The sequence below is a fragment of the Lygodium microphyllum genome, chromosome 22, assembly GCF_053477565.2.
Source record: "Lygodium microphyllum isolate KBCC chromosome 22, Lygodium_microphyllum_v1.1.10, whole genome shotgun sequence".
Taxonomy (NCBI): domain Eukaryota; kingdom Viridiplantae; phylum Streptophyta; class Polypodiopsida; order Schizaeales; family Lygodiaceae; genus Lygodium; species Lygodium microphyllum.
Genome location: NC_141156.1, coordinates 128630580 through 128646763, shown reverse-complemented (window position 1 = coordinate 128646763; position 16184 = coordinate 128630580). Strand labels below are relative to the sequence as shown.

Here is a 16184-nt window from a genome sequence, read left to right as displayed (position 1 = left end):
GGTTAAGTTTAAAAATCATCCTGTTGAAGAGGCCCAATGGATACACGACCACAACCTAAGTGATTATCCTTCACTGCTCGCTCCATATTGAGCTAATAGCAATTGAGGATATTTGATATTCCACCCCGAGGGTATAATACCAGGAGACGTATTACACGATGAATTTCATGATACCACAATGGATTCCGTGAGTTTTTATTACACGGTGGATTCTGTTAGATTTTGCAGTGGATTCCATAAAACTATATTTATTTGCCGGGGCTCGTACACAAGGTGAATTTCTTGTGTAAGAAGTTAACGCGGATGTCTATCATTTTCAAACGTCATTTTAATTTAATATACATGTAGATGACTCCACATCACGTGATTTCACCAACTACATATTTAAATTAATTGACGTTTATGAGTTTAAAATGCACTCGTGTTAAATTAAGATTATGACAAAGTTCCAATCTAATTACTTATTTTGTAACTGAAGACTGCTAAGTATTCACTTTTTTCAATTTAATTTTATTATTTTCTCACAATTATGAATACTTCAGTTGATATATAAAGCAAGCGATGATAGCGTTGGAAAGCAGTGGGTGATAGCATGTAATTAAATTATCTTAAAAATTCTATCATTTTTTATGGATTTGTGTCTTATCATTAAAGAAGTAGCACTAATATTTATTTAGGTGCGTTATTTATTGAAGCACTTGATAAATATTTATTATTTTATATACACATAAATGCACAATTTAAATATTTTATTATTTGACATTGTATTTGAACACAGCTCGACTCTTAGGCCACCCAATCACTTTATTTTTTATTTGGACAAAAGCAAATACAAAAGCTAAAGCATGCTTATTTGTAAAATTTGACTATTTTTTAGCTTTGAGAGTAATAAATTTATAAATACATACCTTGTAAAGCGCTCACACAAGGCATGGGGGGAGATTGCACCCAATTGGTCTTCTTGCCTCATATCGTGCAAGTCTATTCTCTTGTTTTTTGAGCTTAAAGTAGAGTTCTTTGCTCTTGGAAACCTTCCAACGCTCGCTACGTACACATCCATCATCCGATTTACGCACTAGAAGCGGCACATACTAATGGGAATCATAACTTTATATTGATACTTGTAAAAGTCACCTTTCATAGGCCATTCATAATTGCAATATGGATATTCATAATCTGCATTATATACAATATACCACAATCTCACATTTTGCATACTCTTGACTTTCACTTATATCTAGTCTTTGCCAATATCACATAGTTATAATGCATGTAAAAAACACATAAGATTACGATCAACAAGAGCTTAAACATAAAATAAAAGCTACACCCTAAACTTCAAGATGCATCTATTATATATTCTTACATAATCTAAAACCTAAACATCAACAAAGACAAAAACAATATATAGATTGTAAGGTGAAGTTAAATACCTGTCATGCATACTCTTAACTATAATATGCAATTGTATTATCTTTTAAGTGAAAATTTTATGCTAAAATCTAGTCTCCTTCATAATATCACTATGCTAGAGACATGGATGGCTCAAAGTTATCAATCTATATATGAGCCAATCTATGTACCACCCATCGATGGAATGATAGCCAATGGCAAATCAAATCTTTAATATCCAATGGTAGATCTCTATGGACTTATTGTTGCCCTAGTTTAGCAAGAAAATAATTATTTTGACTCAAATCTACCAAGTGAAAGCAAAGCACTCTTATTTATTAGTTATTTGAAAGATGTACCCACTTTCAACCAAGCAAATCTCCAAGCAGTCTTACTTGTGTACATAGCCAATACTTCATTAAGTATTTAACATTGCTTCTTTACCACACACTTTGACAGAAGCTCTCCATCAAGTTATAGCCTATCTCATTCGCACACACAAAAATTATAATTTTGAAGAAAAAAAAGGTTTACCTTGTATTTCCTAGTGTAGTATGTCACATCCACTGTGATTGAGCTATCATGGTCATACTTTTCAGAATGTGAAGATGTCATTTTGATTGTATGCCCGAGATGAAAGGGAGAGAATGACTATCATTGAGCTGTTGGTAAATAAATATCATATCTTTGTTTTCTTACACCCAATCATATGCACTTAAGGCATCATTTTGGACCATTTGAAAATCCATACCTTCAAATTTGTAGAAGATGTGAAGGATATCCTTTATGCGAAGGAACATATCCCTACAAAGGCCATGACAAATCTCCCCATTATGATCATTATGATTGTACTGCATGTAATTAATACACGCAATTGATGGCTATAAATATAACCAATAAACATAAAAGTGATATTGAAAACCCATGGGTTATTTGCCACCTTGCATATTGGGATATTTCATATGCATAGAAAAAGTGATGTTATTCATACCTTTTAGCCTAAAAGCACACCAAAAACTATATAATGAAGAATAATGGATGGCATTCTCTATGTATGCTCAGTGTGAAATCAACACAAAAGAGGAGTCTTATTAAATTCGCTCCAACTACGAACGTTTAAGTGGATTAGCCAATTGGCTTACTCTCTCGTTTGACTAGTCTTCCTTCTAAAATTCATAGGTAAGCTCTCCTTCATGCTTTCTCCATCAATAAAATCAAACACACAATCCCATCATAAAATAGTTGTAATTGTGCATTTGAAACTAGCTTGATAGGTCCAATTTCACACTCCAAACCAAGGATGTAACATCAAAGGGCTACTTTGTGGGCATTGCAAGATAAATAAGCAAGGTCACTTTATGGGCTTTGAAAGTCATTATTGCACTCATATTTGAACCTTTGGACTATCCAAGGGAGAAAATGGAAAGTGTGGACAATGTGTATGGCAACCACAATAGAAATAGTAAGGGATTTTGAATGTAAGGCTTTGTTTTGCACCATAAATTACAAATCCATAACAATATTCAACATTTGGAAATAGCACCTAACATTTTAGCCAAGATCTATCCACACCCCACCTTATGTTGCACCTACATCTATACATTGCTCTATCTCTCATAAGCATCAGCACTTCTCACCTCTCTAACATCAATGTCAACCTAACAAGATAACCCGTCAACCAAAATCAACCTACACATGCCAACATGTCACCCCCACTTCAAGCCCCTACATCTACTCCCACCTCTTACAACTCACTATCAACCATGTCAATTATTATCCTTATACTACAATTTTCTCATTCCAACATGCATGCTTGCGTAGCATGATAACCCATCAACTATAATCAACCTACTCTCCCCGACATGTCATCTCCACTTCAAGCATGTACAGCTACTCCCTATCAACCATGTCAATTATTGTTATTTCACTCCTCCAATTTTCTTGTCCCCAAGTCCATTGACAATTTTCAAACAAGCAATAGTCTTCTCACATTGTTATTGACCATGCCTCCTAAGTGGCATCTATTGCCTTGAGTGGGCCCCATCCACTCAACATATTTGCCAACACTATAACCCCTTAGCATGACATCACCAAGCAAACAAGTTAGGGCCACAAGTGTCATAAGCGGTCAACAGCCTATGCATTACAAAGGAGGAAGAATTCGCCAAAACCCTCATCTACCAATGTGCATCACTACAATCTTTTCTACTAAAAATCAATGCAATACTTCAATCCATAGAATACTTCAATCCATAGAGGGAAGCAACAAGGCATGCCACAATCCAGTCGACTAGCATGAGCAAGTCAAATCAATAGGCCACCAAACAAGTATGTGATTGTGGAAGGTCAACCGCATTGGCATGAAGGCTATTAAATGTAAGTATCTCCCCCTACCCATCAGACTTTCATTCTCTTAGTCCATCTAAGATGTATCTCATCTATGAACTTCTATATCCCTTATCCTCAACCTTATCTTATCCTCCCAAGTACCCCTCTCGCTTGTCACTCCACTAGGTATTACTTGTTCCCTTATTTCTCCATTCTCATCACATATATAATACACTTCTCTCAATGACAACCATTAGGGTACAAAAGTTCATTTTAGATCCTTCTCTTATAAAAACGGCCATCATATCCCTTGTTAATATAAGCCTTCCACATACAAGATTATCCAATCATCATAAAAGGACTCTTCTATGAGTTATTTGTCATCATCATCCTTATCACCACCTCTCTACTCCCAAGTTGAGAGTGAGACTTGAAATATTGAGGACTTTCTTGGTTCCTTCATCTTGGAGTCCTCATCAACCATCACCACAGCGACATCATAGATATATGTTTTCTATGCATTGACCTGGAAAATCAATTACAATGCTCATCAAATGATATCAAGGGTTCATCATTCATATAGGATTTTATAAGATTGAAACTGATGAGAAGGAGATGATTCATCCTTTGTAGGCTATCATTGCAAACCTATCTCTTGCATGGAAAGGGGTGTCACCTCGTAGCCATGTTGGATGGTTCTTCTATAGTGTGACCGAAGTACCGCTTTAAAGGATTATCACCCGAGTGTACACACAAGGCAACCGGTCACCAATTGGATCAATCAACAAAGGACTTTCTTGGACATAAATGATGAAGTACATGGTATATTTCAACAATTTAGCTCTCCTAATTATTTCCTTGAGGGGAGCACTCTTAGTTACACAAGGTATACATCACTCAATAGTAAGAGACATACTATCTACAAAGTTTTCTATCTTGGTTCCAAAAATCCAAATGCTAGTCTATTTCCACATAGTCTTGGCTCATCACTTCAACCTCCTCTAATCACAAGATTAAACACAAGTCTAGCAATGATGCCATGTTAAAATGTGCAAGGAAACTGACAAGTTGCAAAAACACTTACAAGAGAATGGAAGATCAGCAGACATACTGAGAAAGGATGACGCAATAGCAGCCCCTCACAAGGTACAGAGGATACCTGCAATGAGGACACTAGAAGTGAAGAAGGCTAGAAGGATGGGAGACAGATAAAATAGGGGTAGTCATCAACTGACTACATTATACAGACAAAGGTGCACACATCAATGACCCTTGACTATCAATGTTGAACTGAATATGTGTTGTGATGAGGCTGCTAGCACCTTCATCCGGGGATCATTTCTTGATGATGCACTCATTGTTTGTCAGGGTTTGCCAGTCTTTGTGCTGAAATTTATTAGAGAGGGACTTGAAGTAGCCAAGTTCTTTTGTGTCGTTAGAAGCTAGCTAAAACTTACATTTTTGCTTTTAGTACAGATCGATCTTACATGCACATGTTGGTTTGGGACATGAATTAGCCAAGTTTCTTTTGGTAGCTATAGACTAGTGTATAGACCAAATTTGATACACCTATGAGTTAATTGAGGTGTCTACTTTTAAAGCCTGCTATAAATGTTAGTTGCTTCTCTAACATCGGTACAAACATAACTGGTCAATGGAATCTCTTGGTCAACATCACATGATGATGGTCAATATTCAGTGATGATAGTCAATTCACCTGGCATTCTGAACAAGATAAGCTGCATCTTAGAGGCAGACACATCAGTAACCAATGCCTCTCCTGGAGCTTGAACCACTTGAATCTCCAAATACTTCACACTGTAGTGTGCACTGCAAGTAGATGGACACCCCCAAGAAATCAATCTGCATCTTAACCATTGCTCTTTGCTGCCATTTCAGGAAAGACAAGCACATCCACCACTGCGGATAAAATCCAATGAGTGGAATTTCCCGGAATCAAAGTTCAAACACACAAGCTCAAAAGCAATACAAAGAGGACCATAATAAGTTAAAACCATGCAGTCAAATAAAACTTACCACACAGCTAGCAGAAAACCTCTGCCAGAGCTATTCAAAGAAATGTGTTATCACCCCAGAGCATTCATCTTTTGAACTGCCCCAGCCCCAGAAATACTGATATCGTGAGAAGGACAAACAAGAGAGATTGTCCACCAGGAGCTAAATTCGGTTTCTGTGGAGCACTCCTGTAAGCATACACACATAAACATGTACATTTTTGTCAGCTCACAATCTTTAGCACCTACTTGCAGATCCAGCAAAAGAAGTCACTAACCTGTAGACAGACTTATACCGATATATCCAAGCCATTACTGGAGGTAGAAAGCCAAAGAGAAAACAGTTAGCATATATTCCAGCAAAATCCAAAGCAGCTGTAAATGCACCAGGATATAAACCAGACATAACAGCTGGAGGAGCAAGTGCTAGAATCAATGTCCACATGTTCCCACTCTTCCTTTTCTCTCCAGCTGCATCACCAGTATCGCTGTGACTACTTTCACACACATAGTGACCTGTGTTTTCGGCAGCCTGTTTCAAGCTTGGTAAGTTCATGCTGTTGAACAGCAGGAAGGTGTCAGATAATTGCCTCGGGAAACTCAAGGCATAGCCAATTAGAGTGGTGCCTAGAGCTGAAAATGCAAATGCCTGTACAGCAGGGCCAGAGAAAGAGCTCACTGAAAGCAGAAGTTTGATAGGATCAACTGATGTTGCTGAAGGTGGAGTAATAGCTAAAACCACTGCATTCCAAGAGAGGACCATAACTAAAGGCACCAATCCTCCACACAAGATAGCTCTGCGAGCATACTCCGGGTGCCCGATCATGCTACACACTACAGGTGTAATGACATGAAACCCTAATGTAAGAACTGCTACAGGGATAGATGGCAATAGCGCTTTCAAAGACCAGCTGCCATCAAGCCATGCGGTCACCATTGTTCCTCGACCAGAGTATACTCCCAATGCTAACAAGGAGAGTATGGATGCCAACATAAGGGCGCACAGGACACGATTGATATTGTCAATTGCCCAGAAAGAGCCCCAAGTCACAACAGCTGCCACCAGGGTTGGACACAAGAGTGTGGCACAAGAGGAGGGCAAAAATGGCATCCATTTCTGCAAAATTGAACCTAACCCAGCAATGCAGGCAACAAGGAGAGCATAATTCAGCACCGCATAGATGGCAGCCACAGCGCACCCGGTGTGATACCCGAGCGTATGTGTGGCGAGGCCCGTGAAGCTGACCTCTGATGTGTTCTGATCTTCCATTAGTCCGAACGAGAGCTCTGCCACAAGCAGGATGGAAGAAACCACATAAACCCAGGATGCAATGATCATGAAGGAGGATGGGAAGATGCCTGCAGGTAGGGTAGCAGCAGGCAGGCCCAATATACCAGGGCCAACGGCGGTCCCAATGATGAGGGCCACGGCAGCAGCAAAAGTGCTACTAGTGTGATTTTCCTTCACTTTCTCTTCTGAGCTGATAGCTCCATCCGGTTCTTCTTCTGTCTCTCCTGCAGAACTACCATAGCTATCAAGAGATGGGGAATCTTCCCTGATGGTACACCGCATGGGTACTGCTCGTCTGCGCAGGGGAGCGAGGGCCGATCTGCACGAGATGCCATGTGGGCAGCAGAACAGGGGAGCTGAAGAGGAATTAGAGTAGAGCCACACATCGATGAGCCAGCAAGCGTGCCTGCTCCTGGAGATGTTGGATTTCGCATGATAAGACGAGCTGCTGAAGACGTGAGGACGAGAACCATAAACGGGCTCGCCCGTTGCCATCTGTCTCTCCCGTTTCACCTAGCTTGAGGCCCCGTGAGCCGTCAAAAAAAAGGCAGGGAATGCCTGGAAATCACCCTCTCGAGGTTGATTACCAACAAATTATCAAAAGAAGAACGAACATTCATTTTGCCCTTCTTAAATTTTATATTTTACATTTTCTTTAAATGGGATCATTAAGGAAGATATCAATAGGGGATCTCCCTTGCCCAGAATTTTTTCCGCCGCTACTAACTAGATGACAAGGCCTTTATCTAAAAATGTCTATATCTATCTATCAAGAGTTGAGCCCTTGCCGATGAATGGGGTTGATATATACTACCCACTAGGACATGGCACTTTTTGTCAAGATTATGGGAGAGAAGGAAGGAGTCTCACTTGTAGCTTTCTCGCTTGCACAATGGAGGAATACACACACAGGTGGAGGCTGAAAACAGTTTTCCTCTTCTTAGTTGTGTAAGCCAAAAAGAACTCTACTACAAAGAAATAGAAGAACCCTATATATGGGTCTCAAACCAAACTCAACTAACTAAGGTGGCATACTAACTGAGCCACGAACTAGAGTAGATAAGGATAGCTGTCATCTAGCTATTATTCATGGGCGGTGTACCAACCGCATCTGCAGCTAACAAGTCAATGACATAAATGCACAACGGTCACCCTGGCATATCACGAGTGGAGCTCGATATCTCAACACTCCCCCTCGAGCTCAATCCCAATTCCTGCACACTAAGCAGGTCTCTGAACTTGCGCAGCTTCTTTGCGCCCAATGCCTTCGTGAATATGTCAGCTACTTAATCCTCTATGCTGACATAAACTAGATCAATAAGACCTAGTAAAACCCTCTCCCGCACATAGTGATAATACACCTCAATGTGCTTTGTTCTAGCATGATAGACTGGGTTATTTGCCAAGTGTATACTACTCATGTTGTCACAATAAATGACAACTGGCCCATCTGTAGCCTGATGCATATCATAAAGTAGCTTATGCAACCAAGCTACCTCACATGTAGCCATTGTTGCACCCTTGTACTCAGCCTCTGTGCTCGACAAGGCAACTATAGGCTATTTCTTGCTGCTCCAAGTGACTGCAGCACTCCGAAAAGAGAACACATATCCACTGGTAGATCGTCTATCAGAAATACTACCAGCCCAATCAGCATCAGTGTATCCATGCAACTGTATCTGAACCCCAGTCTCATAAAATAGTCCATACTGCAATGTGGACTTCACATACCTGAGTATGCGTCTAGCCGCATCCAAATGCGGTTTCCTTGGAGCCTACATAAACTGACTTACCAATCCAACAGCATAGCTCAAATCTAGCCTGGTAATAGTCATATAAATCAAACTTCCTACTATGCGTCTGTACATAGTAGGGTCTTCCAGAAGCTCACCTACATCTGTGCTCAGCTTCACATTCTGCTCCAAAGGAACTAAAATAGGCTTACAGCCTGTCATCCCATATTTGGACAGCATGTCCAATCCATATTGCCTCTGTAAGAACCGTATCCCACTTGGTGATCTAATCACCTCAATGCCCAAGAAATAACGCAGCTCTCCCAAATCCTTCATCTCAAACTTCTGCTTCAATAGCATTTTCACATGAAGGATATCTTCATCACTATCACCTGTCATAATCAAATCATCAACATAAATGACAAGTAGCATAATACATTTCTTTGTTTTTCTCACATAAAGTGAGAAATCTGCCTTGAAAATCTGAAAGCCAATAGTGACAAGATACTGTCCTATCTTGTTAGACCATGCTCTAGGTGCTTGCTTCAAGCCATACAAGGCTTTCTTCAACTTACAAACAAACTCAGGATGAACAGCTTGCACATAACCTGGTGGCTGCTCCATATAAACATCTTCTTGCAAATCACCATGCAAGAAGGCATTCTTTACATCCATCTGATGTAAAGACCATCCCTTTGATGCAGCCATAGCAATGACTACTCTTACGGTTGCCATCCTTGCAACCGGACTGAATGTTTCTTCATAATCAATGCCATATGTTTGTGCATACCCCTTGACTACTAATCTTGCCTTGTATCTATTCACAGAACCATCTGCATTGTGCTTCACCTTATAAACCCACTTACAACCAATTGCATTCTTATCTTTAGGCAAAGATACCAATTTCCATGTAGCATTTGCTTCCAAGGCATCCATTTCTTCATCCATGGCTTTCTTCCATTTTTATTTTTCCATGGCTTGCTCAAAAGAAGTGGGTTCTGGTTCATGTATCACTTTGACCATATAAGCATAGTGAATGGCTGTAAATCCATCATATTTCAGCCTATCCATAGGATACCTAGCTCTAGTAAACCTGCACAAAGTAGGTTCACTCCCAGGTGCTCTCAAAACATCCCTGGTCTTTCACACTCCAGGTGTAACAATAGAAGGAATACCCAACTCATCATCAATGCTCTATTCTGAGCCACTAGATTTACCATCCACATAAGAGTGACCTGCATTCACATCAAACATGGGCTAAGCTACCTTCTCTTTTCCTTTTCGTGATACCTACATACCACTATTTGCATTGCTTTGAGGAGATTCTCTTGATCTCAATCTGCCTGTCCATGGCGGAGAATGTGAACCACTGCTAGAGGACACTCCATGTCCACTAATATTTTGTGACTGTTGCTGTGAATTCTATGCAACATTACCATTTTGTGCATCTACATCATCAATCACATTTACTGGTTTATACCAGCTACTCATCTCATCAAAAACAACATCTCTGCTCACTGTAAACTTACAAGTAGAAGGGTTATAACATCTATACTCTTTCTGCTCTGCAGAGAGTAACCAATAAAGATGTACTTCTCAGCTTTTGGATCCAACTTGGATCTCAACTCATCTGGCACATGAACATAGGCAATGCAACCAAAAATTTTCAAATGAGAAATATCTGGTTTCCTACCAGTATACCTCTCCTCTAGAGTCATTCCATGTATTGCTGCAGTGGGAGTCCTGTTCATTATGTAGACTGTTGTAGCAACTGCTTCAACCCAGTAAAAATCTGGCAAGTCTTTTTTGTTGCTTTATGCCATGCTCCTGCAGGAACCTTGCAAACTCATTTGAGAGGTACTCTCCCTCTCCATCTGACCTTAGGCATTTTATTTGCAGGCCTGTTTCTTTTTCAACCATAGCTTTAAGAGTCTTGAAATGCCCCAACACTTCACTTTTCTTTTTCATAAAATACACCCAAACTTTTCTGCTATAGTCATCAATAAAAGTGACAAAATAATGACACCCTCCAATAGATGCAGCTTTAGTAGTCCACACATCAGAGTGGATTAATTCCAATGGATTCTTACTCTCTTGAACATGTCTAGGAAATAGTTTCCTTGTCTGTTTTCCAAATTGACAGGCTTCACATACCTTATGCATTTCTGCAACCTTGAATTTGGGCAGTCCTGCAATAATATTTTGGGCCTGCATTGATTTAAGTCATTGTACATTAACATGACCAATGCGTTTATGCCAAATATCAATATTTGCAACTACACCGGTCCCATGTGCAAACATTGCTGCACTCAATTCAGGCATGTCTACATCCAAAGTAAACATTCTGCCCTTCTTCTTTCCTTTTTGCTATCAAGCGACCTTTATTTTTCATATCCTCAACAAAGCATCCATGAGGATTAAATCTGACCTGCAAGCCTTGCTCAACCATTTGACCAACAGAAACCAGGTTCTTGGTGATATTCGGGACATGAAATACATCCAACAAGCATTTCTTTTTCCCATCCTGCATAGACAAAGGAATTTTTCCAATCTGCACTATAGGATGTGCAGTATCATCACTAGTCTCCACAAATCCTAGTTTTTCCATTTTCCTTGCATCCTACATCCATTCTGCATTACTTGTCATGTGGTTTGATGCACCTGAGTCAACATACCACACATCGTTGCTTTCTTCTTTACTTGTCACAAAATTGGTCATGTGCTACACCATAAACAAATGCTCATTTCTGTCATCACCCTGTCTACTAGAAGATGCATAATTCCCTTGTTGCAATTTTCCATTCATGATGTCATTCTGCTTTTTATAGCAGTCTTTAGCCATATGACCCATTTTACCACAGTACTAGCATTCAACATTGCTATTTGCATTTTGGCCTCTTTGCTATCCACCACGACCTCTTTGGCTCCCCCTACCTCTAGAGTTACCACGTCCTCCTCCATAGGACTGGTTTTCTTGAGTTTACTGCATATTCTGATTTCTACCATGGCCTCCAGATCGGCCTCCTCTACCTCTACCTCTACCTCTTCCAGCATTTGAGTAGAAGAGAGCTTCTTTTGAAGTTCCTCCCGAAGAAGATGCACCACCATTTCTCTGCTCCTCAGAAATTAGAAGAGCAATCAACTCCTCAAAATAAGGAAATCTTTCACGGACGGAAATGGATGTTCGGAACTGTGCATAATCCTTTCCTAGACCATTCAAGGTCACAAAAACTAAATCATCATCTCCCACTGGTGACCCAATGGAAGCAAGTGCATCTGCAATCTTCTTCACCTTCATGTGGTAGTCATTGATGCTCATACTTTCTCTTTGCACATTATGCAACTCTTGCTTGAGCTGCATTTTCCTGGCTTGCGTATTTGTGCTATACATTTTTGACAAAGTATCCCATGCCTCCTTTGGCGTACTTGCATCCTGAATATGCACAATCATAGAGTCTGAAATACTGATAGACAACCAGTACATAACTTTTCTGGCTCTCTCATGCCATCCTTTAAATGCCTGCATTTGCTGTTGATTGGGAACATCAGGAAGAACTGGTTCTTCTTCATTTCATGCAACGAATTCCCAATATCCTTTTTCCATAAGGAAATTCGTCATTCTAAACTTCCATGCTTGGAAGTTGTTCTTGTCAAGCTTTTCAGTGACAATTTGTGAAAGAGAATCAGATGCCATTACAGAACACTGCAAAAAATTCTGTCACTACAAAAAACACAACTTCAGCCTCACAAGGGCAACTCTGCAAAACTGACGAAAGTGGTATTTGACCACACAGTCACTTCCTAGTGACGATTTTTGCATCAACAGGCAACAAGGATGATTCTGTAACTCCTAATGTCTCTGTGCATAGGCATACGATGCAATTTCTACGGTAACTTTTCACTGACCTGTAGAACAGTGGTCGCACAGCAAAAAACAGGGCCTTTTCCTAAGTGCGTACAGAAACCTTCCGCCTCCAAAACAGGCCCCAAAATGGCCTCGAATAAAAAAAACGGGGCAACCAAGGGCTAAAGCCTGCTCCCACAACATATAATGCTCTCTTGCTACACTGCGAAGGGCGTCTCAATCTGAGACAATGCACTCTTACACTTTCCGGCTATGCTACCTACAGAGACTTGCTCCCAAACTCAAAAAATGAAAGCAACACTAGTCCTCTTACCAAAACACCGCGAACTTGGTTTGCTTTCTTGAGCTCCTTACCACGAACCAAGCTCTGATACCATGTCAAGATTATGGGAGAGAAGGAAGGACTCTCACTTGTAGCTTTCTCACTTGCACAATGGGGGAATACACACACATGTGGAGGCTGAAAACAGTTTTCCTCTTCTTAGTTGTGTAAGCCAAAAAGAACTCTAGTACAAAGAAATAGAAGAACCCTATGTATGGGTCTCAAACCAAACTCAACTAACTAAGGTGGCATACTAACTGAGCCACGAACTAGAGTAGATAAGGATAGCTGTCATCTAGCTATTATTCATGGGTGGTGTACTAACCGCATCTGCAGCTAACAAGTCGGTGACATAAATGCACAACGATCACCCTGGCATATTACGAGTGGAGCTTGATATCTCAACACTTTTGGTGTGGTATAGGAGTCGTTTTAGTATGTGAACAACTCCATGGAGTGTTTTATAGGTGGGCACCGAATTTAGCCCTATGCCTAACCCCCCTTAGAGGCTACTTTGTAAACTACTTTCTTTCTCCATAAGGACCAGAAGATAGCTTTAATATCTCTCATCACTACCTCAGAAACATTATCCATATCAAACTTGTTGAATTTTCCACCACCATGGGCTATCCTATATCTACAGTTCCAGATGTTAGAGCAAATTACTGCTCCCTTGATGATTACCCAAATCCGCCAAGCTTCTTCTGTCATTGCGCCCAGGTCCCCTAAGATCACTTGTTTGAGATTAATTGAAATGTAGAACCCGCTTTGAACATGACATTTTCCATCTTCTTCTAAACCAACCTGACTCGAGGGCACTCCCAAAAGAGGTGCAGGGCATCTTCTTCTTTCTTACCGCAAAAAGAATAGAAGGGGGTTGAGCCCTTGAAAGTACATATTTTGTTCCTCATGTGGGAAGCTTTAGGAACAGGATATTCCACATAAATAAGTTGAGTCTAAAGGTTGGTGTAGCTTTCCAAACTCTCTTCCTTCTTCTCACCCAAGCCTCAGTTGAGTCAATCAAGAACCCAAACAACCATCGAACTTTTAGTTTCAGCACAAACTCCTAATTTGACCTGCATAGACTTTCCCTCCTTCTAGCCTTATATAGTCTCACACTGGCCAGGGATTGAAGAGATTTAAGTGGGTGATTGTCTGCCTTAATGAAAGAAGTGGGCCAATCTTCCTTTTTATGGCTAAAGACTTCAACAATCCAACCTAGCTCTTCATTAGTCAACGAGAACTCTTGCACAAGCTCTCTGCAAGTTTTCCACCACCTCGAGTCCGAACCTCCATAGATCTTGCCACTTCTAGATGTCGTTGGCATTAATCTTCCTTGGTAGCCCCTTTTCCATTGCAATGGGGCAAAACCCATCCACATAGGCCAAGTATTAAGACCAAACAAGGTGTAATAACCAAGGGTCGCCTCTTGGGTTTCCCACCCCACTCAGCTTGCTAGAGTACAGTGCGCCAACATAACACCAAGTTTTTTACTACATCAGAGCCCTTTCACCCTAACTCCATGAGCCATGATGTGGTCAACAAAACCCAGACCAAGCATCTCTGGTTTGCATTCTACCTCTTGCACAAAAAGTGTACTAGACAGTGCCAAGGTTGCTTCTAGTCAAGTTTTTGTAGTAGAGAGAAGCACCTTCTTGCTGTTTTGGACTGAATCTATCCAAGTCCCCAACCCCCTCATATTTAGGGGCATAGATTTGAGCCCAACTCACTATTGGAATACCTTTTTTATCATAATGAGACCATAAAAACTATCCAAATAGCTTCTCAATGCTTTCCTAGTTGGACTTAATGAATAGCATCACTGCTCCCACAAAAAGAGTGTAGGACATGAGAATGGATTGGAGTATCACCACCTTACCAGCCTGGCCCCCTATGAAACCATGCCACTTTGTCATTTTATTCTTGATTTTGTCCTTTAGTCCCACTGAAATCTTTGGGATGGAAAAAGCTTGATGCCTACATGACAATCCAAGTATATGAGCACTTGTCCAAGGTAAAAAGTATTCCCCCCAAGATTCAATATCCATTGTGGATTAGGGTCCCAGGAGAGGTAGATGATTTCTACTTTGGTTTAGCCTATCTTTGAGCTAGATGCTAATGAGAAACATTATAGGTTATGAGTAGATTACTCACCACTTCTTTGGATGCTTCCACCATGTTTGTATTGTCATCTGCAAACATTTGAGTGATGAAGGCGCTCCCATCTAGCAAAGGGATGCCTCTTATGAGACCCCTTTCTTTTTTCACTTGAATAACCCTAAGAAGGGGCTGAGTGGTAGTAGCAAAGAGGAGAGGTGCCAAAGGGCAATCTTACCTGAGACCGATCTCAGGAGGGAGAACCCTTCCAATAGCATGCCATTGATGGTCACTATCATCGACACATTGGTGAAGAGGGTCCCCCCACCTTACAGAAGCTAGGGCCAAACCCCATTGCATGAATTACCCCTATCAAGAAATGCCAAGTGAGCCTATCATAGGCTTTCTCAAAATCCATGTTTATGACCAAATACTCCCTTTTTACTTGCATCGCATAATCCATTAAGAGCACTAAATTGAGAATAGGATTGTGAATTCTTCTTCCATGAATAAACGTGTATTGTTGTTAATGAACTAGAGTAGGCAACACATGTTACTCGGAGGCCAACACTTTTGCCAATACTTTGTAGGAGGTGTTTAACATGGTGATAGGTCTCCAGTCGATAGAGGAGTTTCTCCTCTCGAACTTAGGGAGAACTCTAATTAACCCTCTATTAGTGAGGTATTCCTCAACCTGGTATTCAAGAGAACCAGGTTTAGGAAATTACAAAAACTTGCTCTAAGATGTGCCACAATTTCGGGAAGAATTCTCTCAAGAGGCCATTTGGGCTAGGAGACTTATTTTGTTTTAGCATCTTGACATTTGATTCTAGTTCAAGGACTGTGAATGGACTGTGAATGGCCTTTCTAGTGACATTCTTTGCTCCACCCTCACCGACTTGTTAATCAAATTTGGAAATTCTTCCATTTTTTGGAGTACTGTTGGAGACTAATCAGGGGGCTCCTACTATGCTTGCCAAATACTTATCAAAGACTTTGGCTATTTCTTGATCTTCAATACAAGTTTCACCCCTTTCACTGGTCATTGCCACCACCGTATATTGTGCCTTTGTTTTTCCTTAAGGGCATAGAAGTAGAATTTGCTTGGAGCTTCTCCCTCCATAACCCTCTTGGACCTTCA

The 16184-nt window shown here is 40.6% G+C and overlaps 1 protein-coding gene across 8 annotated transcripts; it reads right to left on the bottom strand.

Annotated features, from left to right (window-relative positions):
- Positions 1-772: 772 nt before the first annotated feature.
- On the bottom strand, positions 773-7604 carry LOC148017608 (uncharacterized). Of its 8 annotated transcripts, XM_087662659.1 has the most exons (6): positions 6014-7604; positions 5758-5924; positions 5438-5640; positions 4805-4879; positions 4397-4443; positions 2219-4246 (listed from the first exon to the last, which is right to left on the bottom strand). In XM_087662659.1, exons 1-2 carry the CDS (start codon positions 7519-7521, stop codon positions 5822-5824), a joined length of 1611 nt encoding a protein of 536 aa, XP_087518785.1. In that variant the 5' UTR covers positions 7522-7604; the 3' UTR covers positions 2219-4246; positions 4397-4443; positions 4805-4879; positions 5438-5640; positions 5758-5821. The 8 variants fall into 8 exon arrangements, with proteins under 8 accessions (XP_087518786.1, XP_087518787.1, XP_087518784.1 ...); XM_087662660.1 differs by lacking the exons at positions 2219-4246; positions 4397-4443 and adding an exon at positions 773-1044; XM_087662661.1 differs by lacking the exons at positions 2219-4246; positions 4397-4443 and adding an exon at positions 1158-1176.
- Positions 7605-16184: the final 8580 nt, after the last annotated feature.

Excerpts from the sequence above, each read along its gene's own strand:
- LOC148017608 (XM_087662660.1), bottom strand. The coding sequence starts at position 7,521 with ATGGCAACGGGCGAGCCCGTTTATGGTTCTCGTCCTCACGTCTTCAGC. Across the intron at positions 5,925-6,013 it reads CGGTATAAGTCTGTCTACAG|GAGTGCTCCACAGAAACCGA; the intron begins GTTAGTGACTTC and ends GTATGCTTACAG.